The sequence below is a fragment of the Ammospiza caudacuta genome, chromosome Z, assembly GCF_027887145.1.
Source record: "Ammospiza caudacuta isolate bAmmCau1 chromosome Z, bAmmCau1.pri, whole genome shotgun sequence".
NCBI lineage: Eukaryota > Metazoa > Chordata > Aves > Passeriformes > Passerellidae > Ammospiza > Ammospiza caudacuta.
In genome coordinates this window covers 33686026-33711455 of record NC_080632.1, presented here as the reverse complement: position 1 = coordinate 33711455, position 25430 = coordinate 33686026, and the positions used below count along the sequence as shown (strand labels likewise).

At 37.0% G+C, this 25430-nt stretch overlaps 1 protein-coding gene across 1 annotated transcript; it reads left to right on the top strand.

The window, feature by feature from the left end:
- CEP78 (centrosomal protein 78) lies at nt 1-24617 on the top strand. Its single transcript, XM_058823669.1, has 17 exons — nt 1-129; nt 2306-2582; nt 2797-2972; nt 3588-3660; nt 4181-4284; nt 5043-5217; nt 6997-7110; nt 7363-7427; nt 10111-10219; nt 10819-10836; nt 11795-11930; nt 12847-12892; nt 13915-14061; nt 18685-18762; nt 20480-20646; nt 22433-22586; nt 23858-24617. Exons 2-17 carry the CDS (start codon nt 2330-2332, stop codon nt 24383-24385), a joined length of 2343 nt encoding a protein of 780 aa, XP_058679652.1. The 5' UTR covers nt 1-129; nt 2306-2329; the 3' UTR covers nt 24386-24617.
- The last annotated feature ends 813 nt before the right edge of the window (nt 24618-25430 follow it).

The window sequence follows — 25430 nt, the reverse complement described above, 5'->3', positions numbered from 1 at the left end:
CTCCAACGGCGCCGGGCCCAGGCGCGGGGTGCGGGAACGGCGCTCACTGCCGGGGAACAACGGGTAGCGGTGCGCAGTGCCCGGTGACGGCGGGTAACGGTGCGCAGTGCCCGGTGACGGCGGGTAGCGGTGCCCAGTGCCGGGTGACGGCGGGTAACGGTGCGCAGCGCCGGTTAGCGGCGCCTAACAGCGGTAACGGCGGGCCCGCGGCGCGGAGGCGGAGCGGGGTGCGCGCGGAGGCGGAGCGGGGTGCCCGCGGAGCGAGCCGTAGTCGGTTCCGGGAAGATGGGGGCGTCAGGGCCGGGGGTGTTGGGGCCGTTGTGGGCGCGGGAGCGACCCTGCTGATGTCTGTTCCAGGCCGCCTCTGGCAAGAGCCCTCGAGGTGGTGGCGGACAGCCCAGCCCTCTCTTGATGCCCGCTCAGTGGTGTGCGGTCTGAAGTGATTCCCTGAATCGGTGTCGGTCTTGAGTCGGTGTAGCATAAAAGCCCCGCTGTTATTACCCCGGTGCTAACCGTAGCTGTCTGTCGCTGGGTGCTGTGTTACATCCTTAAACGCAGTTGTGCACCACGTCCAGTGACGGGTGCCTGGCCGCGGCAGGGCCCCAGGCCGCGCTTGGCAAGGCGCGCCCGCCCCGGGTGAGCGCGGCTCGGCCTCCCCGTGTGCTCCGCCGGTCGGCGTTGGCCGTGGCTGCTGCTGGCAGTGCTCCTGGGTGCCGTTTGCCCGCCCTGTATACATTTAGCCAGCTGGTTATTTTAATCGCTACAAACTCACAGGTTCCAGAAAACTCCTAGCATGGAGCTGGATTTTTCAGTTTTACTGTGTGCTGTATATTTCTCGTAATTTCTGGCCAGCTAGTGTGATTTCTTGGATCCGTATTGAGTAGATAAGTATCGTCTGTATACATTCTCAGAACTACTCAGGTCAAAGGTGGTATCAGGTTGGTTGCACCTTCAGTGCAGAAGAGTTCAAATTTATATAGTTTTCCTTTTGGAAAGCTTTTGGGTCTGATTAGTTTGTTCTTTTTGTCTCTTCCTACAAGTGGGTTAAACTTCAGCGGTAGGGCCAGGAGCTCCTTTCTTCAGTTAGAGGTGGGATGTTAAGATGTTGCAGTGAAAGCCTCCATGAAGAGAATATTGCTTAAGCTCTGGAGAAAAAAGGCTAATATTTTGCACATTTATACATTACCAGAAGCCATTGGTGCCTTAAACCTGGTGGTCATTTTCCGAACCCAAAGTGTAAGATTATAATTCAGTAATTTCTGTTCCTATGGCCACAGTGTGGTCATTAAATGCTAGTAAATCAGAGCTAAAAAAAGGTAAAAGTGTGTGGAGGAACTGTATTATTAGAATTAATATCTTACTATATTTCCAGTCATTTAGATGCTAAAAATATATTATTTTTCTAAACTATGCTTTTACAAATGGCTGTCCTCACGTGTCCAGTATAACTTGTCTTAATTTAACATACAGAATATTTGAGAAGATTGGTTAAAGCTTTCTAGTCTGTGACAAATAAGAAAAAAAGTTTGCAATGTGTGATATCCTATGTGGAATACTTAATGTTGTCCTGAGAATAAATAAATAAATAAATAAATAAATGTATTTTCTAAATATACTGACAAGTGTCCCTATTGAGACAGTAGAATTCCTTAACTCTTAATAGCTATGTCATAGCAGTATTTAGAGATTCTGTTTGGAAATTGGTAGTGTTATTCTCTGTGGGTACTAAAGTTTAACAAAACCTTATGCCTGAAAAGTGCTTAGTGAATTTTACTGGGATATGTATATCCGGTATGCAATAGCAAAGATATTTAGGAAATCAAATTTTATAATGTATGATGATAATTTAGACTTAACTGAAGTAGCAGAGAAGTTCACAACTGGCTCTGTATGTTTCCCTTGATAGTGGGTCAGGGAGTGTCCAAGGCTTTTGGGCAGACCTTGATGCTACAAAGTTAAATCTTAAGATGAAAGCAAGATCTCTACAGCAGTCCCTGCTTAAAGATCTGGGCTTTTGTGTTCTTGTTATACCTGTTAGAGTGAGGAGAATAAAAATACAGATGAGTTGTTTTTTGGTGTTTGGTATTTTTTCCCCTAGCCCTTTACTCATGCAACTTTACTTGCACAGATAGTAAGCATCATAAGACATAAGGTTTTTAGCTACACACTAAAGATTAGTAAATGCTGGAGAATATCCAGGAACATTTTCATGTTTTGAATATGCGTGTTGAATTGGCACTGTGATGCAAGTTAGTTATGTATTGAAAAGAAAAGTTTATGGCTTTTTTCCTCTTTCTTATTTTAGAGAGAAATTTAGTGCATAAAAGAAATGATTGAGTCAGTCAAATTAAGAAGACAGTGCATGCTGGATTTCTTCTCATATTATGAACATCTTTGTGAACTTCAAGGCTCTCTCCCTCTGAAAGCTGTGAAGGCTAACGTGACTCGTGATGCTATTGATCTCATTGTGGATCACATCAAAGCTACTGATTGGGCACCACTTCTGGATGCTCTCAGGCATAATAAGACTTTGGCTTCTATTAAAATAAGAAGTTTACATCAACATGGTCTTGAAGAATCAGGTAAAAGATAAAAGATAAGTATGTTGATGTATGCTTGTTAAAACTTTTTGCATAAAACATCTGTGTGATTGAATACGTGGAGGGAGGAATTCTTATGCCTAAGGAATTGCTATAATTTAAGAAAGTACAAAACAACAAGGAAGGTATGATTATAATTGCTTTTAAGCCAATACAGACTGGATTTTACTGATGTATGGTTTTTATTTTTCACTAGGTGTTGAAAGATACAAAACTTACTTTAGAAGGAGAATTCCAGCAACTCTGCCAAAAGACTTGACTGGCCAACTATGCAAAGCTGTGAAAGGCTGTCTCAGTATATCAGATGTACTAAAACATTTAGAACTGCAGGGTTTGCTTCTGAGGGAAAGAGACCTAGCACTTTTAACTAAGGTGGGAATATAATAGTATGTACAAATACATAGTACATATAGTACAAAATATACAAATTGCCCAGAACAGAGAATAGTAGCAACTAATCTTTGCATGTATTTGTTGCAGACAATACATGCAAAGATATCTTATGTAGTCTTTACACATACATAAAGAATGATTCTGCTGAGACTTTCAGCATGACCTGGTCTTAACTGAATGTCTCAGAAACACAAGGCTTACTAGAAAGATCTTAGCAACATCTCTGCCATGTATTTGAGGTGTAGGTCATAGACTTATGACTGAAACCACTGTGCATGTATGTGGTAGAAGGGAAGTTGTGGGACACCAAGGAGATAGAAATTGATCCTCAGATGTGTTACTGGAAAGCTCCAGTTTGCACATGACTGACTTCTGGCGGGGGGTTGCTGCTGGTTGCCCACAGGCAAGCTTCCTCTGCAAGCTAAAGAAATGAACACACTTAAACTGAAGGTGAATGTTTGCTGGTTTTGACCTTTGTTTGAATCCCCTAGAGTTTCTTGTAAGGAACAGAGGATGAGTGGTTTGGTCTTTTTTTTTTTTTTTTTTCCTTCTTCTTTTCAACCAGGTAACAACATTGTTTGTTTTATTCTTCAGGGCTTGGCCACAGCTTCATCTTTGGAAAATGTCTCTTTAGCCCACTGTCCAATTGGAGATGGAGGGTTGGAAAGTAAGTTCAGAATCAAAACTTGTAAATATACTTTTCTCTTTTAAGTTTCCAAATAGGTACGCAAAATTTTCAGTATTTCCGTTCCTATTTTAAATTTGTCTATGGAGATTATAAGAACAATCTTTACTTTATTCTGCATAACTCAGTAGCATTTAAGGACTTGAATTTCTTCACTTCAGGCTAGTAAATATATATACTACTTTATAGTGATGTTTATACTTTTATCTAAAACAGCATTTGTATTTCTTCACCCTTTCCTGATTTGCTTAAGCTTCTATAAGTAAATTGAAATCAAATATTTTCTAACTTGTTCGGGTATTCTTTGCTGAACATTTGCACTAGAAATGTATGAATTTAGAACACGTTAATTGTATTGAAAATACAGTCTGTATTTCAACACTAGTTCTTTGTCAAAGCTTTTGGCTCTTAAAGCTGTCTCTTAATAGGCTGATGAAGAAGCATGTTCTGATAATGTGGAAATGCTGTGTGTAGATAACATGTGTGCTTTTGTTTTCTTTAGCAATCTGTCAGAGTATAAAGAATATAGCTACTATCAGATTTCTTAACTTCACAGCATGTAGCCTCACGTGGCGAGGGGCAGAACATATAGCCAATTTATTAAAGGTAATTTAATGAACTTTCTTAGGATAGAGTGTTTGTAAGAACTTAATAAATTTAATTTTTTACTTCTGCTTTAAAGTCCAAAATCTGTTAATGCACTTCATGAGCTTGTGTGAATACCAAAATTAAGTGTATGTTCTTATGAAAGGTGTGAATTTGTATGACAAAAGTTTAGTTTACTGGTGTGGAATTTAAATTTGCTATTTATTAGAAAAAAACATAAATAATAAAGTATTTTCTTTAAATAAGGACTAGGCCTGTAAACATCTGACACCTGTTTTCAGGGTGTTTCTTTCATTGTCAATAATTTTGAAAAACGTCTCAAGTATTCTGAGTAAGAATAATCAAGTTTACAATTCAGAAGCTGCTGATTAAATGATCAGGAGATTTCTGCCTGGTACTGTGTTTTAATTAGTGTTAATTGTGATTTCTGTGAAAGCACAAAATTTTCATAGTATGTATTTATTTCCTATTCAATGTGCCTTGAAAGTGTCTGTCAAAAGAAGGTGATAAAATAATTTGTAGCCAAGTTTAATAATTTGTGTTGCAAACTGGGCAATCACAACAATTATGACTTAACAGTAAGGTTTAAAAATTAGTTATGTTTCTTGAACTCAGGAATGGTGTACTTATACCAGCATATATTTCTTATACCAACATTCAAGCCATTGAACATGGTTTACAGAAAAAGGTAACTTGTCATCCTGTTCTCAATTATGGCTTTGCCATTTCACTTGTTAACAGCTTCTTTGTTTGCAAAGCACCAGGCAATAAGAAGACATGGTCAAGCTTGGGCTGACAGCCTACGTTACAGGAGACCTGACCTTGAATATATGACAGGTTTGAGGCGGATTACTTTGAACTGCAACATGCTTGTTGGAGATAGAGGAGCAAGTGCCTTTGCGGACTGTCTAGGAGAGGACCTTTGGCTAAAAGGTATTACTAAGTCTTTTACTAATGAGCAACAGAGTAATTCAGGAGTTTCCTTACATAGTAACTATAGACATACTAATGTATATGTAATGAGATATTCCATATAATGTGGAACTTGGTCTATACCAGCAAATTCCTGATATACTGCATATCTGCTTGTTACTAGTTGCTGTAAGGATTTCAGCAGGATCTCCATATCTCTTTATCTCTACTAATATCTTTTCTACTATCTCTATATCTCACTACTGCATCTCTTAAAATATAGTAGTGGCAGGCAGAAGACTTAAAATTATCAGTTATAACAGTTGCAGCCAGAGGAGTAGCTTACTGTGTTGCTTGGGAAGAGTACTCTTTTTTTTTTCCCAAAGAAATTTCTCTTCCTCTTTTGAAGTATCTGAATACTGTTGTGTTATTTAGTATTGTCTGTCAGTATCTTTGAGAATGAATTTGTTCTGCAATATATGTATTGCTATACCTAGTAATTATACAAAACTACTAATAGTGCTGGTGTAAATCATAGCATTCTGTGTGTGGAATAAAATACCTGTTTTATAGTTTTGTTTTCTAGTTTGAGGCAGGTCTACAGATAACATCCATCCTGATGAAAGAGGATCAGATTAGAGAATACTTAAACTGGACAAACAGCCATTCATAGGCCGTAATGGGATGCGTTCACAAGTGCTGAGGGAGCTGGCTGATTTAATTTTGAGGTCACTCTCAGTAGCCTTTGAAAGATCATGGTGATTTGGGAGAGTGTGCCTGAGGACTGGAGGAGGATAGCTATTGTCTTGCCTATTTTCAAGTAGTCTGGGAAGAAGGACTCAGGAAACTTCAGTCTTTCTTGGATCCCTAGAAAGGCAAGGATGTGCTGCCATCTAGAGGGACCTCTGCTGTCTGGATAAATGAGCTGATGGGAACTTCGTGGTGTTTAAGAAAAGGAAGTGCAAAGTCCTGCTCTTGGACAGGAATAATCTGTGCACTAGAACATGCAGGGACTGTGTGGCTGAAAAGCAGCTTTGCAGAAAGGGTGCTGCAGATCCTGGTGGACAGTAAGCTGTCCATGAAACAGTGAGGTGCCTTTGTGGCAGAGAGAGCCATTAGTGTTTGGGATGCATTAAGCAAAGACTTTTTGAGCAGGTTGAGGGAGGTGATTCTTCCTCTTTACTCAGCACAAGTGAGGCCATGGAATGTGCAGTACAGGAGGGAACTGGAGCTACTGGAGAGAGTCCAGTGAATTGCCTCTAAGATGAAGGGACTTAACCAGCTCCGATTTCAGAAAAGGCTGAGAAAGCTAGGACTCTGGCTTGGAGAAGAGAAGGCTCAGAGTGGAATCAAGGTGTCCAAATATCTGAAAGGAGGATGTAAAGGAAATGGAGACAGACTCTCTCCAGTGGTACCTGTGGACAAGGCAAGATGGAGTGGGTAGAGATGAAAACACTGGAGGTTTTTCCTCAACATGATGAAATCCTCTTACTTTGAGGATGACTGAACACTGCCACAGGTTGCCCACAGTGGTTGTAGAGTGGTTCATATTACCTCCTCTGCAGATGTTAACAGCTGTTTCTTAATGTTGAAAAGTGCTAGTTGTGATCTTTGAAAGCAATACTCCGGTTTTTACACTTTTTTGATGACTGTTACCATCATGTCCTCAGTTCTCATGCTTCATTTTCTCTGAAATGGAGGTTTTCAGCAGGATTAATTTTTTTAGATATTAATTAAATTACTAACTAAATGTGATACTACCTCTACTGATTTTTTTTTTTCCCTCCTTAAACATTTTAGCACTTGATTTGCAGCAGTGCGGAATATCCAATGAAGGAGCAAGGTCATTATTAGATGCTCTTCAAACTAACACAACATTAGTGGTACTTGACGTAAGAAAAAATCCATTAATTGGTATGTATCTGTGTCTGTATTTATTCTCTTTGTGTGGTTGTTGTTTTTTTTTTTCTTCTTCATTTACTATATGGGGAAAGGTAAACTACTTTCAAGAAAAAAAGAACATGCCACGATAATTTGCTAAACATTTTTAACATAAGAGAACAACCAGGATAGGTAATATCTACTTACTAGTCAATGATCTGTTTGTTCACAAAAAGAATTGTCTGTTACAGAAAATTCTTAAAACCGTGTTGTAATTCATTCTAGGTCATGGTCTAATGAAAAAGATAATTGAAAGAGTTCTCAAGAATGGAAGCAGTGCTGACTCAGAGGTGTGTTTTACACATTTTGGAATGAATTTGGGATTTTCTTTATAGATTCCATTGTATTTATTTTTTTAAAGGATGACTTTTTTCAGAATGAATCTGAAACAGCTATTCTGGTTCTAAACAGAAGTTTGACTCAGTACAAATGAAAAAAAACCCCACTCTCTAGGGGGAAACCTAAAACTACTATAATGAACATGTTTCTGTATTTCTTTCCATGTATGATTTCTTATGGAATTAAAACTGTCACACGTAATAAAACCTGGATATCTATTTAATGGAAAGAAAAATGGAAATGTGTGTGTATTTGGGTATTACCATAGAATATTAATTAAATGTTGCTCCAGGACTGCTGGACGGCTTTCTACAACATAGGTCCTTGTCAACATGGTAATAGTAAATTCTAACTAAAAAGTAAAGGAAACCACAATTTGGAATTTAGCACTTAATTTATTTTAGAACTTATTTCTTGTCTCTAACTTCTGTAACCCAAAATTTTTAAAGTTGCTCAAGCCTGTCCTTTCAATGCAGACCATCTATGACAACAGAGCTCAGTTTAAGTACATTACCCCCATTCAACTTGGTCTAACTGTCCACAGAGAGTTCACAGTAATGCACATAAACTGAATATCTAGACTGTTTATCATTAGGTATACTGTTCAAATATACAGAAATGTGATTCAGTTCTCAAAGAAGTCCCAGCAATCCCAGTTCTTGTGTTGGAATTTAATGCTCTTTTGGTTTTTGAAAAGATTAAATAAAGATAGAGCTGTGGATGTGTAGAGACTGTCAAATAAACGGAAAGTTTGTGTACAGAATTTCTGGAGGATTATTACAGTTCCCCACTTCCATCTCTAGAAGACATTTTTTGAGAAGTTGAGGTTGGTTGTGAAGAAGTACTCTCTCTGCTTGGCAGATGGGATTAAAACGTAGAAAATATCACAGGAATCACGGGAATATAACATCTACCTGGAAATGCTAAAGATAAGTGGAAAGCCAGACCATGGAAAGAAGCAACTCTGGGAAATCTCCCATGTACTAAAAGATTACTTGACTCAAGACTTTAGTTTTATATTCAGCCAGTTAGTGTGGTATCTTAAGTTTTATTAGCACTGCTAGTAATTCTTTATACTTCATTAACAACATGGATGAAGAAATACTTCCATTGGCTTACTACATAGCTTTGCTTCTTCTGCTAGTCACATCTGTCTTTCCTTCCATCCTGCTTTGTGTAAAAAGTGAGTGTTTGTTTTTCAGTAGCATGTAGTTGATTCTGTTCTGGACCTTCTTTTTGGGTTTGCAAGAGTAATTGTCTACTGCTAATTGATGCCTTTGCTAAAACAAAAGCTATATATTCTAGCAGCACTATGTAGTGGTGAAATCACAGATATGTAATCATAAGTATGTCCAAGTGTAATAGGTGATGAAAGTTTGTGTGGTTTCTGAGAGACTATAAATAGCTCAAGGGAAAATCCATTGAAGGTGTCTACAAAACAGGATACTTTCAGAGCACTGGTTTTATATTTTGCTGTTTTTGTGCTTGGATGCTTGGATGGTTTACAGCAAGAGCAGAGATGAGACAGGCTATGTGCTAGATGAACTTTGGATTTAACCTAGTAACGCTGCTCTTTTAGGTGTCTGGCAAAACAAAATTAAAATTACTTTTGCTCTTAGAAGCTTGCAAATTAATTTTACACTTTCTGGGTGTGTTTTAGTTTAAAATGATCAATTCACTTGCGCAGGGACCAGACCCACCTAGAGACACAGCAAAATTTATACAAGGTTTAATTGTATCCAATGTGAAAAGAAAAAGATCTTCTTGACAATGATGAATTTGAATTAAACTTAGAGCACAGTAATGGCATTTTAATCATTCTAATGCTTTAGATGGGAATAGCTCTGGCATACTGTTTCTAGTACTCTGATGTGGGATTTAGGACCATGTGAGACAAGCTTTGTGTTAGTGTCATCTGTATTTTATTCAATGACTGCTCCAGCACTAGACCTTGTATTAGTGATGCACACTGAAAAGTAAGTAATTTTAGCTGAGTAATTTTAGAATATCTGCCAGGAGTAATTAAACTTTCTATCAGGGCAAGGGGAGTCTTTAGAATAGAACTCTTGCTGTAAGGAAGTGAAATTGGAAGTACAGCTGTGGCCTTCGATCATCACTGTCTTTTAATTTTACTTTGGGGCTTATACTTTGTAAGGATGAATTTTCATTACAGGCAAATAATAATAAACTTTGTGTTTTTTAAAATACTGACTTTATCAGTAATACAAAATTGCATTGGGGAAGCTTTTATTACTCTGGAGAGCTTTGGTCTGAGCCAGTCATTCCTATCAAGCCAGTTGTCTGAGAATGAAGTGCAGAAGCCAGAGTTGCCTCTTTATAGGGTTAATGCTGAGAGATTTTTGCTATAGAAGGAGAATGTTTTCCACAGGAGAAAGGATAATACTGGATGGGATATTGTAGTGATGTTTTGGGAACACTTTCTGGTAATGTACACTATCATCTGCTTAAATTTGGACCTTGTGAGACTTCTGTTTTTTCTTGATTTTACAGCTTATAAAGTTTCCTGTAAGCACAGTGTTCTCTAGATCTGACAAACTAATTTTAAATAACATCTCTTCAACTGTCAGTTGCTAAACAGATTTCTTTTTCTTTAAAAAATAAACCAAATTCTAGTTTAAGTGGCTGATGTCTCCGTCTTCCAAAGATGCTTTGAAAACTAAGCCAAAGAAAAGAACTATTGTCCTAGGAAGTGGTCGGAAAGGAAAAGCTACTATTCGGATTGGTAATTCTTTGTTTTTTCTGTATATAGTACATTTTGTCTAGAAAATGTTATCTTAATGCTTAAGAGCTTAAATTAAAAAAAATGTATGATGGGTCTAAATATTAGTGTTTTACAGAACATTTGTCTCCAAATAGAAAAAAAATGTTTCTTCTTAATGATATAATGCATCTTGTATTATCGTTGGTATCTCTAGGAAACTTACTCTTGTTTCTAGTGCTGCTAGAAACATGGCTGGAAAAATAGTAGGATAAGCTGACTTTAAAATGTATGGAAGCATTGCACATATTTATTCTGTATCTCCACAAGCTTTCACTTCTGCAAAGCTTGGCAGTAGTAAGTTGTCTAGTTCTCCTGCTGTTGTAATCTTTTTGTAGCAGGCTGTCCAGAACAAGCAAACATGCATTTTTTAACTGATGTACAAAGTGTTCTAAGACATTTTTTAACTTCATGTAAACTTACTATAAATAGTATGTTTAAAATAACAAAGGTATCTTGAATATTTATAATTAAGTACTGATACTCGTGATACTCAACATTTTTCAGTAAGCTACTAAAAATTTCATTGTAATACATTTCACTGTCTCTTGTCTTCACTCTAGTTATCTGGAAGCAGAGAGGTAAGTGATCTGGGTGGTAGTGGGAGGAAAAAATGCCTGGCAAATGTGGTTGTGGAGGGTTTTGTGGTTTTTTGTCTTTTTTTCTGTTTTGGGGGTTGTTTGTTGTGTGTGGGGTTTTTATGTGCTTTGGGATTGTTTTTTTAAGAGAAGGACGAAGTCAAGGTGAAAACTATCCAGTTTATTATGTTCAGAATGAGTTGAGATTTTGAATCCTATTAACAAAGTGATGCATTTCTAAACCATTACAAAATCAGTTATTGTACTGATCTCAGAAAAACAATAATCTGGGTTCTCACTAGTTTAACTGTAGGAAATATAAGATGATTAGTTTTCAAGACTCACCGGTTTCTGGCTTAGAGAGAATGTGAGGCTCCTCTTGCCCTGATAAAAAGTTTAATTACTCCTGGTAGATATTCTAATGATGATCCACATTAGGTTTCTTTCTCAGTCTACTTTGATGCTGTATGATTTAAACAGCAAAATACCAGACCAGTAAACCGTACTTTTTCTTATTATTGCTCTGAAAGGAAGAGATTGCTGGTGTCCTGTACAAGTGATCTGCATGAGTATCAGCTTTCTTTTTAATTATTTTGCCCATAAATAAATTAATGTTCTTCACTCTAAAGACACTAGAGGGCAATTTGAAACACATAGATGCCTTTAATGTCTGTGGTGGATGGTCTAAAACCCTCTAAGCTCTTCTGCTACAAAACTTTGCCTCCTTTTTTGAAAACCAGCTTGTCTTTCATCAACCTAACAGCAGTTAAGTATACCATCTTATAATCTCAAGGTTTTGGATCAAGTTTTTTTTTTTTTTTTAGCAAAATTAGACTGAATGTCAGATTTCCTACAGTCCTTATTTATCTCATAGAAAATTTGATGAACAGTAAGCTGTGAATTCGCATGTGAATAATAAGGTATCATTTGTCTTTTCTTCTGGTCTTGCTCTTCAATTCAGGATTATCATCTAAAAAATCTGTAAGTCCTGGGAAGAAAAATTTTACTGTGAGAGAGAGTTACTCACCAAAACCACTACCACCAGGCACAAAGGGCTTCCTTCCTTGGCGGACTGCAGAACGTGCAAAGAGATACAGGTGAGGTTTTCATAGTACAAGAGAAAATACTAAACCATAAAATTTGCATGATAAATACAGTAGAGAGCAATGTTAGCATTTTAAAATATGATTTGAAAGTTACAGAATGTTGTAACTGTTGTCAGAGTTTTTTCTGTTTATATAAATTTTGAGGATTTTACATAAATTCTTCTCTAGTAAGGATTTAAAATACACAAAAATACATGATAGCCACTCATATGCAGCAAAAAACCCCACCACAACGAAATCTACCTTCTCTGCTTGTTCTTTTGTTAATTATGATTTATCAAATGTATCATAGCTGAAGAGGCACGTTTAGCATTCTAAACTTTTAATATAGTTGGCTTGAGATCCAGTCCACGGTGCTTAGGTATTTTCCTGCCTCTTTTTTCTGCTTCACCCCACTCAATACCGGCATAATTATTGTGATCATCTAAGAGCGGTAAATTAAAATAAAACTGAAAAAAACTTACACATGAAAGCTGTCTTTTGAAACAATTCTTGTTTGTTTTTGTTTTTTAAATCCATTCCCTAGATCTTGGCCGCTCAAAATGGAGACTATATAATTATTTAAACAAAAAAATTTCTTAATGCTATATTGCAACTGTGGTAATTAAGTTTGTTTTTCAAAATACTGAACACCAAATTCTCCTATTGACTTTAGTTCAAAATAATTAACTAAGCAAGATGCCTATTGAAGATATTAATGTTAGCATCCAGTAGTGTTGCTCTAAATCATGATTAACTAGGGAGTACTATTCAAAATGAGAATGTAATGAGGATTAAAGGGATATAGTGCAGTGTCTGATGCTGTTTATTTACTCTTTCTGCTTCACCTGTCCTAGAATTTTGTGTTCGGAGCATTATAAACTTTCCTCAAAAGTATGGTTTTGATTTTTTTTTTTCTGAACTTCAGAGGCAGGGCAGCGGATTGTGCTGGGGAATTGCCACTGAAGATTCAGGTACTGTTTCTCTCACACACTGGTTTTATTTTAGTGGGTAGCTGCCTGAAAAGAGGAAAATGTTCTCAACACATTGTCATTGTCTGAAAGCTAAGACTGGAACATACTTTTAAAGATTATCACTCATAGGTGTATAAAAAAAGTAGTTTACATCAGCCTTTGGTTGAATCTTCTTTGATAGTTAGTTTACTTCAATTTCTATCTCTGTATCTTTTGGGTTCTTAGTCTTAGGAGCTAGCTGAGTTGGAGTATAGGCACAGTCCCTCCATAGGCAATAGGAATAACCAACAGCATTTTTCTCTGAACGCTTTCTGCACCATCTTTCCTGACTTGGATTTGGATTATATGCTTGTTTTTGCACCTCTCTGTGAGCTGCTCTACCAGGAGAAGAAAAACCCCATCTTTCTTCCTTCTCCTTTGTATCTCATTTCCATCACAGAAGGATCTGATGGCTGCAGAAGCCACCAGTTATCCTCTGCTCTGGTGTAGGCTTCCCATGGACTGCAGTCCTTTGGGAAAACATGGGTATCTTAGGATGCCTGTGGGCAGCAGCTCTTTTGACCCATCCCTCTGCTCTGACACAGGTCTTCCCTGGCTGGAATGAGGGTATTGGCTCCACCATGGAACACCTCTTCTTGCTCCCTGCCTGATGTTCCCTCTACTTTTCTCACTCTTTTTGTTCCCACCTCTTGTGCCTTTCTGGCATTTTATGCCTTGCAAAGGGTCAGCTGAGACTGGCTGTGTCCTGTGTGGGGCAGTCCTGGCTGTGCCTTGCAGGGGCTGACTCTGCTGCTAAATCTTCACCACAAATACTCAACATAGGCACACATAGGATTGTTTTCTTTAATATTGTTTTATGCAAATTTATTTCCTAGGTGTATGGCTGGGCAATGTGTATACATTGTAAAGGACTCTGGGAAACAACTGTATTTAAATTAAGCTTTTGATATGATTTAATCTTGATTTTTGCTAAACATTGTAATGCCATGAGTGGGCATGGTTTTCTTTTCTGGTGTAACTAGACAGCTGTACCTGTGAAAGTGACACTAGAACGTGCTTCTACATCTGAAACTGAAGACACAGAAGATTTAGAGGACGTTATCCAGCAGACTGGTTTGTTGAAATCATTAGATGATAAGACTGATGTAGCACAATATCAACAGTTACAGGTAAGAAGCATATTCAGTGCCTTAGACTCTGTAAAGGCAAATTATATAAATTAAACTGTTTTATTCAGAAAATTGTAATAAAACAAATAACCAGTTTTGGAGCAGGATTTCAGAATAACTTAACACAACTGCAGTATGTGTAATTTCTCTGTTCCAATCTTGCATCATAGTACACAGATCTTTTGATGTTATTGCCTGTAGTATTTTCTTTCAAGTATTTCCTTTATAAAAGTAATTTAGTGTTATTTCTAAGAGCTAAAATATAGAAATGACTGTTGTTTAAAAATAATTACAGAAATAGCTGAAAATGTTTGAATTTCATTTTATAATTGAACCCAGTAAACTTTTTTAATCTGCTTTTTATTATTCCTTCTACTTGTTTGATACTTAAAAAACTTACCTGGTAGTGAAACAGACTATTTGTGCAAATATCTTGATTGGGAATCTTATAAAAGAAAGGGATGCAGAAAAGGTATATATCAGTGGCTCTGTAATGCTGCTGAGGTAATCTGACACTATTATAAGGTAACACCCTCAGGCAGAATAAATGAGTTAACTGTTTCTAAAGTGTTGAGATTTTAATTCTGTTCAGAGAAAGCAATGACTACTTCTGTAAATAAGATATACAGTCAGTCTGGATTTGCAGGTCGTTGTCAGAGCACCACGCTGGGTGAATATGCTGTTTGTATGTGTAAATATTGGACTGTATACCTGTCTTTGTGTATGAGGAGTGAAGTTAACTTGCTGTAGGTTTATTAGTAGTGGGAATGTTTCGGGTGGGATAGAGTTGTGGAAAGCAAAAGGACTGTAGAAATACTGCATGAATAACTACCAGCTTTTTCAGCTGATGTATACTTTTTCTTTAGACCTTCTTCTCCCTAGAACTCTTGTTCAAGGTTTTCACATGTTGCTGGAAATTAGTTTTATAGCAACTTTTGCTGTTAGTGTGCAATGTATTGACATTGTGCTGTGTGGTGGCTTCAACACTCTTACCAAGAGCACTTTGTCTGAAGTCATAGAATTCTATGTCATGCGTAAATTGCTCCAAAAACCTGTATGTAGGAACTACTGTGCTTGCAGAAAGCTTTTGATATATTTATTCTTGCTTTTTGGAGAGGGAAGAATATTATATTCATAAGACACAGCAGAGGCATGCAGTGTTTTGTGCTCTGGGGAGGGGCTGTCCTACTGACCTCTAGGATGTCATATTGACCATACCACAGCTAACACATCAGTGTTAGCTGTAGTACTACATGTAGGGCAGTTATAAAGAAGAGACAATTTATGATTAATTTCAACTTCCTTGGAGAGAAACCCACAAATTTTGGCAATCTACCCAAGTTTTGATTTTTGTGTGCTTGTAAAGGTCCAGATTTTCATGACTTTCTGAATTTGAAAACCAAAATACTTTTTTAGGCCATGGTTGCTTATCAGATAGCACCAGTTAAGCAATCTGCACTTGATTCTGTGCCTCACCCGTTGTTTTTGTTACATTCACAAAAAGCAGGTTTCACATTACAGCAGAATCAAACGATCAAATTTGCCCCGCTGAATTGTCTCTTTTCCCTCTGTCTCTTAGCCTTTTCATTTCTGGCTTCAATCTTTTTCTCTTGTGCCTTTTTTAACATCTGTCTGATCATGAGACTGTCATTAAACAGCTGTTACTATGCAGTGGCTTGTGAGGGGACATGCCTTGAGGAACTGATCCAACTGAAAAGTAGTCCAGTGTATTTGGTGGTAGCAGACCTTGCAGTTAATGGGACTACCAGTTGTGTTAGAGCAACAATGGGAATGCAGAGTAGGAATAAACAGTAAGGGGTGGGAGTTCCTTAAACTGCTGCTTTGTCAACAAAAAGCTCTCCAGGCATCTCTTGATGTGACTGAAGGACCAGACTTTTTCACTTAAGTATGCAAGTTTTGGAGAATTTCTCTACATCCTTCTGCAGAAAAAGGGGCTTTAGGCATACTACTTAATATAACTAGTAGTAGTACTTAGTTGTGTTTTCATTAAAAAAAGAAAAAAGCCTTGGCTAGTGAAAGCCTAGTATTTGCTTAAATGAAAAATGAGAATTGATAATTGATAAATACTCTCTTCTTCCACTAGAGGGAATCAAATGTCACAGTTGGTTTTGATGAAGTATGTAGTTAACTCCCATACTTATAAATTTTAACTAGGGATTTAAATGGTGAACTTTACTCTTAATTAGTTATCAGGGCAACTCTTTCTACATCTCACTACTTTGTGAATTGCAAAGAAGTAGAGATTACACTGTGACTGTTTTTTTTTTTTTAAGTATGATGCAGTCAAATAAAAGAACATGGCTGATCAGTTACTAAATTTTTTTTAAATATAATTTTTTAAACTTCAGTTTTATACCTCTTTCTAGTGTTGAACAGACATACTGCTAATGGTAATTCTAAGGACTACCTGTATTTTTGATATTCAGTTTCATCTTAAAGTCTATCAGTGTTATCCTTCTGGGCTGTAATACTTGAAGGCTTAGTCTTGTAGCTTGGATGTACATTTACCTCTCTGATATCAATTTTAATTTTTTTTTTCTTCACAGAGACTAGGGGGTTGTGTAAACTAGTGAATTTCTTGAAAGCAAATCAAAGATTAAAATGTACATATAGTTGTAACAATGGTGACAAATCAGTTTCCTTAAATGCTGGCTTTGCTACTGCTTATGAGGAGATGCAATTGCAGTGTTCAATTTTGTTATGAACTCAGTCTATAACCATGAAATACTATGTACATATAGAGTGTGATAAATCAAGTTTAAACATCACTGCAAAACATCTACATTTCTGTTTAAAAAATTGTAATAATTTGATTACTGCCTAAGCCATTGACCTTTAGCATTACAAACCAACAATTTGAAGAAAAAGGTCAGCGCTTTCATCTTTAAAATTATCTAATATCCATCCACAACAAAAATACTAGAGAGCTATGGTTTCTAAAGTAGAGTTCTAGCCTACATCCTAGAAACTTCAAAATATGAATGATTACACATGTGCACATGCACTATAAATGGAAAGGTAAGAATTCTTCAGTCTGTGATAGCTAATACTGGTCTTCAAAGCTAGGCTGGGGGACTGCCAAGTTGTCAGTGCAGAATATTACGGTTTCTACTTTCTGTGCTGTGCTTCTGTGTATGTAGAGGTTTTGTAGCTCCCATTATTTCCACATCTTCAAAGATAGATGGCAGTAAGATTATGATATTTGTGGATGGTTCTCCTTAGATATTTGCCCCCCACCCTGTGCCTGCAGGTTAGACATATTGCTAAATCTGCTTTGATGCTCAAATAGGAGTATGATGAAAATATGACTAGCTTTCTACTTGCAGCATTTGCTTGGTTGATACTAGTCTAGGGATTTTAGGAGTGGGCTTCACTGGAATAGTGACAGACCCGTAGTCATCACTTGGAGTGGTTGTAGAACCTGCATCTTGGAACCAGTTGCCAAAGTACCTTGCAACTTATAACACCTTTGCATTTGTAGAAGGTTTATTTTTACTATGCATTCTGTTGCACACTAATTTTCCCAGTTGGTTACTTATATGAAGTGCAGTAGTATGCATTGGAAAAGCTTTTACTAGTAAACAAACTATTTCAGTACTACTTGAATCTTTGATTCTCCTTAGAACTGGTTGATATAGTGCGTACAAAATGCAGTGTCCTTTTACATATATGTGCTTGTACACAAAGTGAAAGGGAGAAGTTTCGTATACTGTTAATTTGTATAGTCTAATCTCTGAAAAATAGAATAGTGTGATAATTCGAACAGTTTTCACCTTTTAAATCAGAAGATTGTTAAGGTGTACAAGAACAAAAATTCTTGCTTGTTTTCCTAGTTCAAATGCTGTAGTTAAAGACAATAATGCTCAGCTGGGATGCAAGAAAATGTGATATTGCAAATCTTGACTACTCTTACTGAAATTGAGATTTTAATTAAAATACAGGTTTAGGCATCTTATGAATAAGACTAGAATATATTTTATTAGGTGTTTTGGATTTGTTTTTATTCTTGTTAACTCAACACTAACCTTAGAATTGTGAAAAGCTTTTTATTGAAGAGCTAATGAAACCAATTAGAAAGAGTACAGTTCTTACTTTTCAGAATTTTGTATTCTGACTACTTAGAGTACAGTTCTTCAGAATTTTGTATTCTTACAATTATAAGAAGGGATAAAGGAAGGAATAAAATCCTGGCTAAAGAGTATAGTTGGAAAATCTAGATATGGCTGCTAAGGATTTCTTGTTAGAGCCCAATTTGAGCTTTATGATGTAGATATATTTAGTTAAAGATGATGCTTGAAAAAATGAAGGGTAAGTAGAGAAGAACATATGTTCTTGATGGTTATGTCATAGGCCAAAAAGACTTGGACTGTAATTTCATGTCATCTGTTGCAGTCTTACAAATCTGTTAAGTGAATAACACTTACTTCTACTTCTCTGTCTTAATATTTTGCATCCTAGATGGTATATTGGTAGGCCTCTGTCTTGTATTTTTGAAGAAGGTATGTTTGGAATACCATTTGCTAGCTGTTAAGTTTTTTCTTATTGCATGTTAATCTGACATTTTGAGATAAATTTCATTATAGTTTATCTGTGTTTTGGTAGTTGGAGCTGGAAGAATGCATGGAAAAACTAAAGGAAGAACAGAAAGCTAGAGTAAAGGCTGAGGAACGATTACTAGAGGTAAAGATAATTAACTATTGACGATATTTACTTTTAAAGGAGGCACTGCTCAGAGAATGCACTTGCTTAGGGGTAATTATCAATGACTGCTAATGTGGTAACTTCCAGATTTTCAGTTCAAAGTCACGTGGACCGTTTACTGTTCTTAAGGGCAGTGATGAAATCTGTGTTTAGTAATGTTTGTTCTACTGATTCTGTTCCAGAGCCTTGAACTCCAGCTCAAGCTACTCTTTCAATGTGTTTTATTCATTTTCTGAAACACTTATGATCTGGGACATCCTGATACTTGCTTTTCTCAAGAAAGTGATTAAATCTATTTGCAGTATGTACACATAGATAGTTCTTTGTCTCCCAACTCACTAACCATGATTTGTGCTGAAAGCTGTGTGTCACAACTGTTCTTCAGTTTGGTTTATTCTGTACCTTTGGTTTTTAAGTTTTATTTCTGCAGGAATTAACCATATTGGATGGTTTTCTGCATGTCACTTGTTGTGAAGTGCAGTTCAGCTTTGACAAAACTGAACAACTTACCACAGTTGAATTGTGAGGTCTGTTTCCCCTCTGCTGTTGCTGACCTAAAAATACTCTTCTGCATGAATTCTGAATAAATTCTGAATAAACAGAATTTCTTGTAATGTAGTTGAGTGTAAGGTAGTGTAAGCAAAGGGATTTGGTCCTTACATGTGATTTGGGGGAAGTGAAAGCGGTGATATCCTTTGAAATATTAGCAACAGGTGATACCCCGCAGCAGATACCCACAAAGAACTCCCCACTTCTGAAAGACAGATTGTAGCCCTCTTGTGTGACTGTTCCCATCTTCCTGTAATATGATGTGCACCATTGGGCTCTGCTACCTGTCTGTTGTTTAGATCCTTAAATGCTTTTTAGGCTGAACACCCCCTACAAGAAATCTTCCTCTGTCAAGGGTAGGCTGGTTGGATTTAGCACCTTGAACCAGGAGATGGACTAAAATGAGTAACATTAATCTCTAAAAGTGTTTATTTTGTTGCTTATTTATCACCTACAGTGCACTACACAATCTGTAATTTTTTCATCCTCTCATAAAAAATACAAGACAGAAAGCCTGTGTTAGTACTTGATTGCATAGCTGTAATCTTCAATGAGTGAGTTAATGCTTCCCTCAAACACAAAACTGTATATCCTGTAGTGATCATGCAGTTTTCAGTTTCATCATCAATTTGATTACTGGTCGTTGTAGAGAAAGATTGAATAATCTTAAACTTTCAGTTTTGGGATGCACAGTGCAGGGGAGAGTTATCAGTAGTATGCATAATACCCCCAAATATAGAGGGGTGAATATAAGGCGGGCATTGGCCTTCATTAAAGTTTTTAATGGTAAAATAAATTCTTTGGTGTTAACATGTCATATAATACATACAAAGTAAAACAATATGGAAGCTAAATTTTTCCGCTTGTACTTGATCTGTAACATTCTGTGCATATTGAAGACAGTGCTAAGCCAGTGGCTTTGAGTGCCTGCAGGAATATCTATGGAAGCATAGAACTGCATCTGTGGATAAGCAGACCTGCACAGAGCTCATGCAACAGTGACCTGAAAGTGTGTGGTACAGCAAACTCTGCATCTTGTTACATCAGTTATGATGCTGCTGTTTAGGCACACAGGTGAGGTTTGATATTTTGGGGTCTTTTAAACTGAAAATGAAAGAAATTTCTTTTTTTTTTTTTCCCTGCATAGCTGGAAATTGAAAATGCAAGATTAAGGAGTCTAAATATCTCCCTATCCGAGGTTCTTCATGCACAGTCAGTAACCAACATGATTTTGGAAGATGAAGGTGTTCTAGGCAGCATTGAGAACTCTTTTCAAAAGTTTCATGCTTTTTTAGACCTCCTTAAAGATGCTGGGTAGGTTGTCACTTTTAGTCTTGCTGTTTTTCCTGAGATCTTTTCAAAATTATCCTCACCATGAAGTATGCTGCCTGCTACCCTGCCAGATTTCTAGGTGTGTAGTCTGAGAGAGCAAAGGAAAATAAATTAGCCATTTTTAAAATAAATGACCAATGTTTAAATAAATTACCTATTGTTTAGTCTTTTCCTAGTGGCAAAGGCATGATCTAAGTACTGTTCAGCTAAGTTCATGCATCTGTCTTCGGGAAAGGCTTTCAAGAAGCCTATTCCAAAAGAGTAGAAAGCTTCTATTAAAGCCTGTTTCCAGGTCTTTAGTGAATCTAAAGACTAATCTTTGGCTCTTAACATTCCCACCATATGAAAGGCTCAAAATGCAGTTGAACTGCCTTCAGAGAGTGTCCTGTTACCTTGTGCTCTCCATTCACAAATTGAAGTATGGAAATCTACATGGGATTTGTATTTCCAGCCTTTGTATTTTAAGTCTGTATTTATTGTTACTACTAGTAGTAATAGTAGTAGTAGTAGTAGTACTACTACTACTACAGAAAATTGATTGAAGTTTGTATTACCACTGTATTTGCAATTTGTCAGAGGATGGTTCATCCTTCCCATTTTTCAAAGAATTTCAGCTTGAACCCAGCTTGTAAAGTTTGTATGACCAAGCATGGCAGTCTCATCGCAAGAATGGAATTATATGAATATGCGTTGTAGTCTACTTTGTGGATTCAGAGAAGATCACAGAAGACTTTATTTGCCCTCCCTATCTCCCACTTGCAAATTGTAGTGATATAACTAGGTGACAATGGCCTCAAGTTACGCCAGGTGAGGTTTAGAAGGGACATAGAAAAAATTTCTTCCCTGAGAGTGTCGTCAGACATTGGAATAGGCTGCTCAAGGATGTGGTGAAATGGCCACCCCTTCAAGTGTCCAGAAAACATCTTGATGTGGTGCTTAGGGGACATGGTTTAGTGATGAACCTAGCAGTGTTAGATTAATGGCAGGACTTGATAATATTAAGAGGTCTTTTTCAACCTTAATGATTCAATGATTCTGACTTACTGTAAAGTTCACCCTGAGGCTGTGTTTTAATTTTTGTGACAATTGGTTTGTAGAGTTGCCATTGCTACAGGAGTTTCAGATTTCTCAGGAAGGGAAAAATGCAATTTCACTGCATGAAAAAAGTTTCTTTATATCAGCCCTATGTCTATTCATAGTAAATAAGGAGCTTCACTGAGCATTACAGGATCCCAGTCATGAAGAATGCTCTTCTCAGTAAGCTTCTTTTTATCATATGCTATGCTATCAGTTAATCACTGCAGCTTTTTACTGAGGCTGAAAACCCACATGTGATTGGTTTGGCGAACTTACAAGCTGGCAGATGACCCAATATCATTGTATTTGTGAAGCTTGTCATTGACATGTTAAGAGATTATGCGATTTGGAGATGTGCATCAATTTCTGCTTGAATGGACAGAGTTTTAATCTTTGTTCTGCCTGACATGGAATCTCATTGCCAGTATGCTGCTCTGAGTTCAGTGCTAACTAGAGAACTTCATTCTCAGCCTTGTAACACTTGTTTTGATTCTGCAGGCTAATTTGTGCAAAGACAAGAAAATACCTTCAGCTGCTTGTTTTTTCTAAGTTAAGATACTCTGAGCTTCACTTAAAGTAATAGAAAACTATGTTCAAAGCTTTAACAGATTCTGCTTCTGGTTTTGAATGTTTAGTCTTTCAAAAAGTAAGAATAGTTAGTGTGATTTTATATTAAACATTTACCTTACAGGCTTGGACAGCTTGCTGTATTAGCTGGGATAGACCAATCAGATTTTGGTATTTTGGGGCATCCACAAATGAATGCTACTCTCAGTAAGCCTGTGAACGTGGTAAAGGAGAAGTCTTTTGAAGAAGAAAGACAGGAACATACTGAGAATAACAAAGTAAGTCTTTATAAGGAATGCTAGAGGCAATTCTACTTTATACTCTTTAATGTACTTTTTAGCTGTTAATCCCCCTGATTCATGAAGTTATTACTGCAACCCTTTGCTGTAGCTGCATTTATACAGATCATAATAATTCAGTGATTAATGTAAGCTTTTAAAGTGTTTACCACTTGGAGCACGAACTGCAGTACTTTGTAACATATTAAACTTTGGTGGTAATTCTGTTGTTTCCTTGTCTGAAATAGGAAGTTCCAGTAGTGGAATGCATCCATTCAAATTGGAAAATACCATGATAAGGTTTCTTAGAAACATTTAGTAATGAAGTATAGTGTTTTGAAGAACCCTGGTCTTATAGGAGAGGCTATACAATGTACCTACTGAAAATCATAAATTTTCTTGTAAGTAATTATAGTGTATATGTCCGGTCCTGATAGATTTCTCTGTGGCCATGACATGAGCTTCAGGCAACTACAAATTTGTAATATTGCATAAAGTTTGACCTTCTACTCTGTGAATTAATAGTAAACCTTGAGGATTTTTCAAAGGAGATATTAAAATTCCTGTAACAAAGAAAAAAAAAACCCAGGCTTTTTTAGAGGCTGTTAAAAATTTAGATACTGGAGGCCTATAGCTATGTCCAAGTTGAATAAAACTGTTGTACCAAGAATCATTCTGCATTCCAGTGTGTTTCTTATATCCAAAGTCTTCCACTCTATTTTAATTTCCTCAAGAACACATGAGATCCTTAAATGTAATGTTAAAAATTTGGGGGTTGTTTTAACAGTGTGGAGAGAATTTCCAGTTTTGCGGTTTGAAGACTCTTGTTCTTGCCTCCCAATACTGGTGATTAGTTTGGGTTCTTGTAACAGCTAGGTGTTGTGGTATAGAATGTTGAGACTACACTCTCTACTAGTGAATTGCTAGTAAACATAAAGAATTGCAGGTGCTTTGGGATGATAGATGTGATTAAGTTTTGGCTGCTTTTGTGTAAATGATGCATCTCTGGTATAGATTTGAAGCTAGATGTGAAACTGTAATGTGCCAATTTCTGTGTCATTATCACCCTAGCAATCTTCAGAAATCTGTTTTGAAAGGTGATAAAGATCGTTCAATTGCTATTACTCTGTCTCTTACCTGTATTAGGTAAAGACTCCAATTTGCTCTGCAGACTCCAGTATATGTGGCAGTTGCAAAACGGCTTTTTTTTTTTTTTTTTCTTGTCCCTCTCCTCTAGTTGCCTGTCTTTTCATTGGAATCTTTTGTTTCAGAACAAAGGTGGAGACATCCAACTTCCTCTTCCTGGCACATTTCAATCCCAGATGGCTGTGAATAATGCCTTTTCATCACTTAAAGAAAAGAGAGAACATCAGGCTGTTGGACAGCAGTACCAGCCAGGTTTGTGGAGAGAAAATGAAGCTCAAACAATTAACCAAAATAAAGAGAATAAGCCTCGAAGTAGTACTCCAGTATTATCTGAGAGAAGAGTCAAACAAAATGAACAAGCAAAAGGACATCACTCGGCAAGGCAGTTGGCTACTGGTCTGCATTCATTTGCTGATTCCAGTGTACAAATTAGAAGTGATGATAGCAGAATATCCAATGGTATTTCTGGTGAAAAAAGCAAAAATTATTCCTCTAAGAAACACGTTCCTCTAGTAAATGAAACAGCAGCTCCAAGTAACGGAGTGAGAGGAGACAAAAGTAGACTGCAGATAGTAAATGTTAGCTCTGGAACTGATACTGTAGGATCTGTCTCTGAAATACAGGAAAGTATATCAAGTGTTAACAGCATTTGAAGTGGTTCTAAAATGTTTGAGCTGTTCTTTGCACTTGCAAGATTATGTTTTGAATGTCTCAGTATAATTAGGGAATTTTTTGTAAAGTTTTGTAGACTTGGACTTTTTAAAGCATTGCATACTGCTCAGTATTCCTGTTTCATGCTTACATTCTTTGTCACTAGATTTTTAGTTTTGAAAACATGTGATGCAGCTAAAATGGTACCCATGAGTTTGTACTACGCATGAGGGACTCGACATACAGATTTCATTATCACAGATTTTTGAGATAATAAAGTTAATTTGAGTACAGGTTTTTCCTAGTGTTTATTTTCAGTGTATTTCAGTGGGAGTGCAGAAATGGTTTTGGGGCAAACATCAATTCCTGCATAACAGTGTGTGAGTATGACATTCCGAAAATTAGCGGAAGTTTCAGAGTCAAAAATGAGCCCAGAAACATTGCTATAGGAAACCTTTAAATACAGCCATCATTAGTGCTATGACTGCAGATCATAGAATAGCACATGCTGGAAGGGGCCTCTGGAGGATGTGTAGTCTAACACAGATTGCTCTCAGGACCTAGAGAAATGTGAGAATGTAAAACTAAGAGAATTATCACTGTTTTAAAACTCTGGGATTTAGTCCCGGCATCTTGTTCTTGTCCTTGTGCACAGGCAGCTGGTTTGCTGCTTCTGAACTAGAATATACTTATTACATACAGGAACTAGACAGGATGATTTAGCCTGAACTGGGAGAAAAAGCAGCCCGTAACTATTTTTTACTCAGTCATCTGCTATGTGATTTCTGGAACACACAGGCTCTGTAGAAGTTACTGACTCCAGTTGCATGACAAATATGAAAAAAACCCATGAATCCTCAAATTCCATCCTACAGAGCAAATAGCACAAGATTACCTTAGCTATTGCAGTATTGCACAAGTAATTGCACAATGAAAGTATGTTCTTTGTACAGACTTTGTCATTTCGGAATATTAGAAGGTAATATATTAATCTGTTATTTTTCACATATTTTTCCAAATGCATATGCATACAGTTTCACAGTAGGT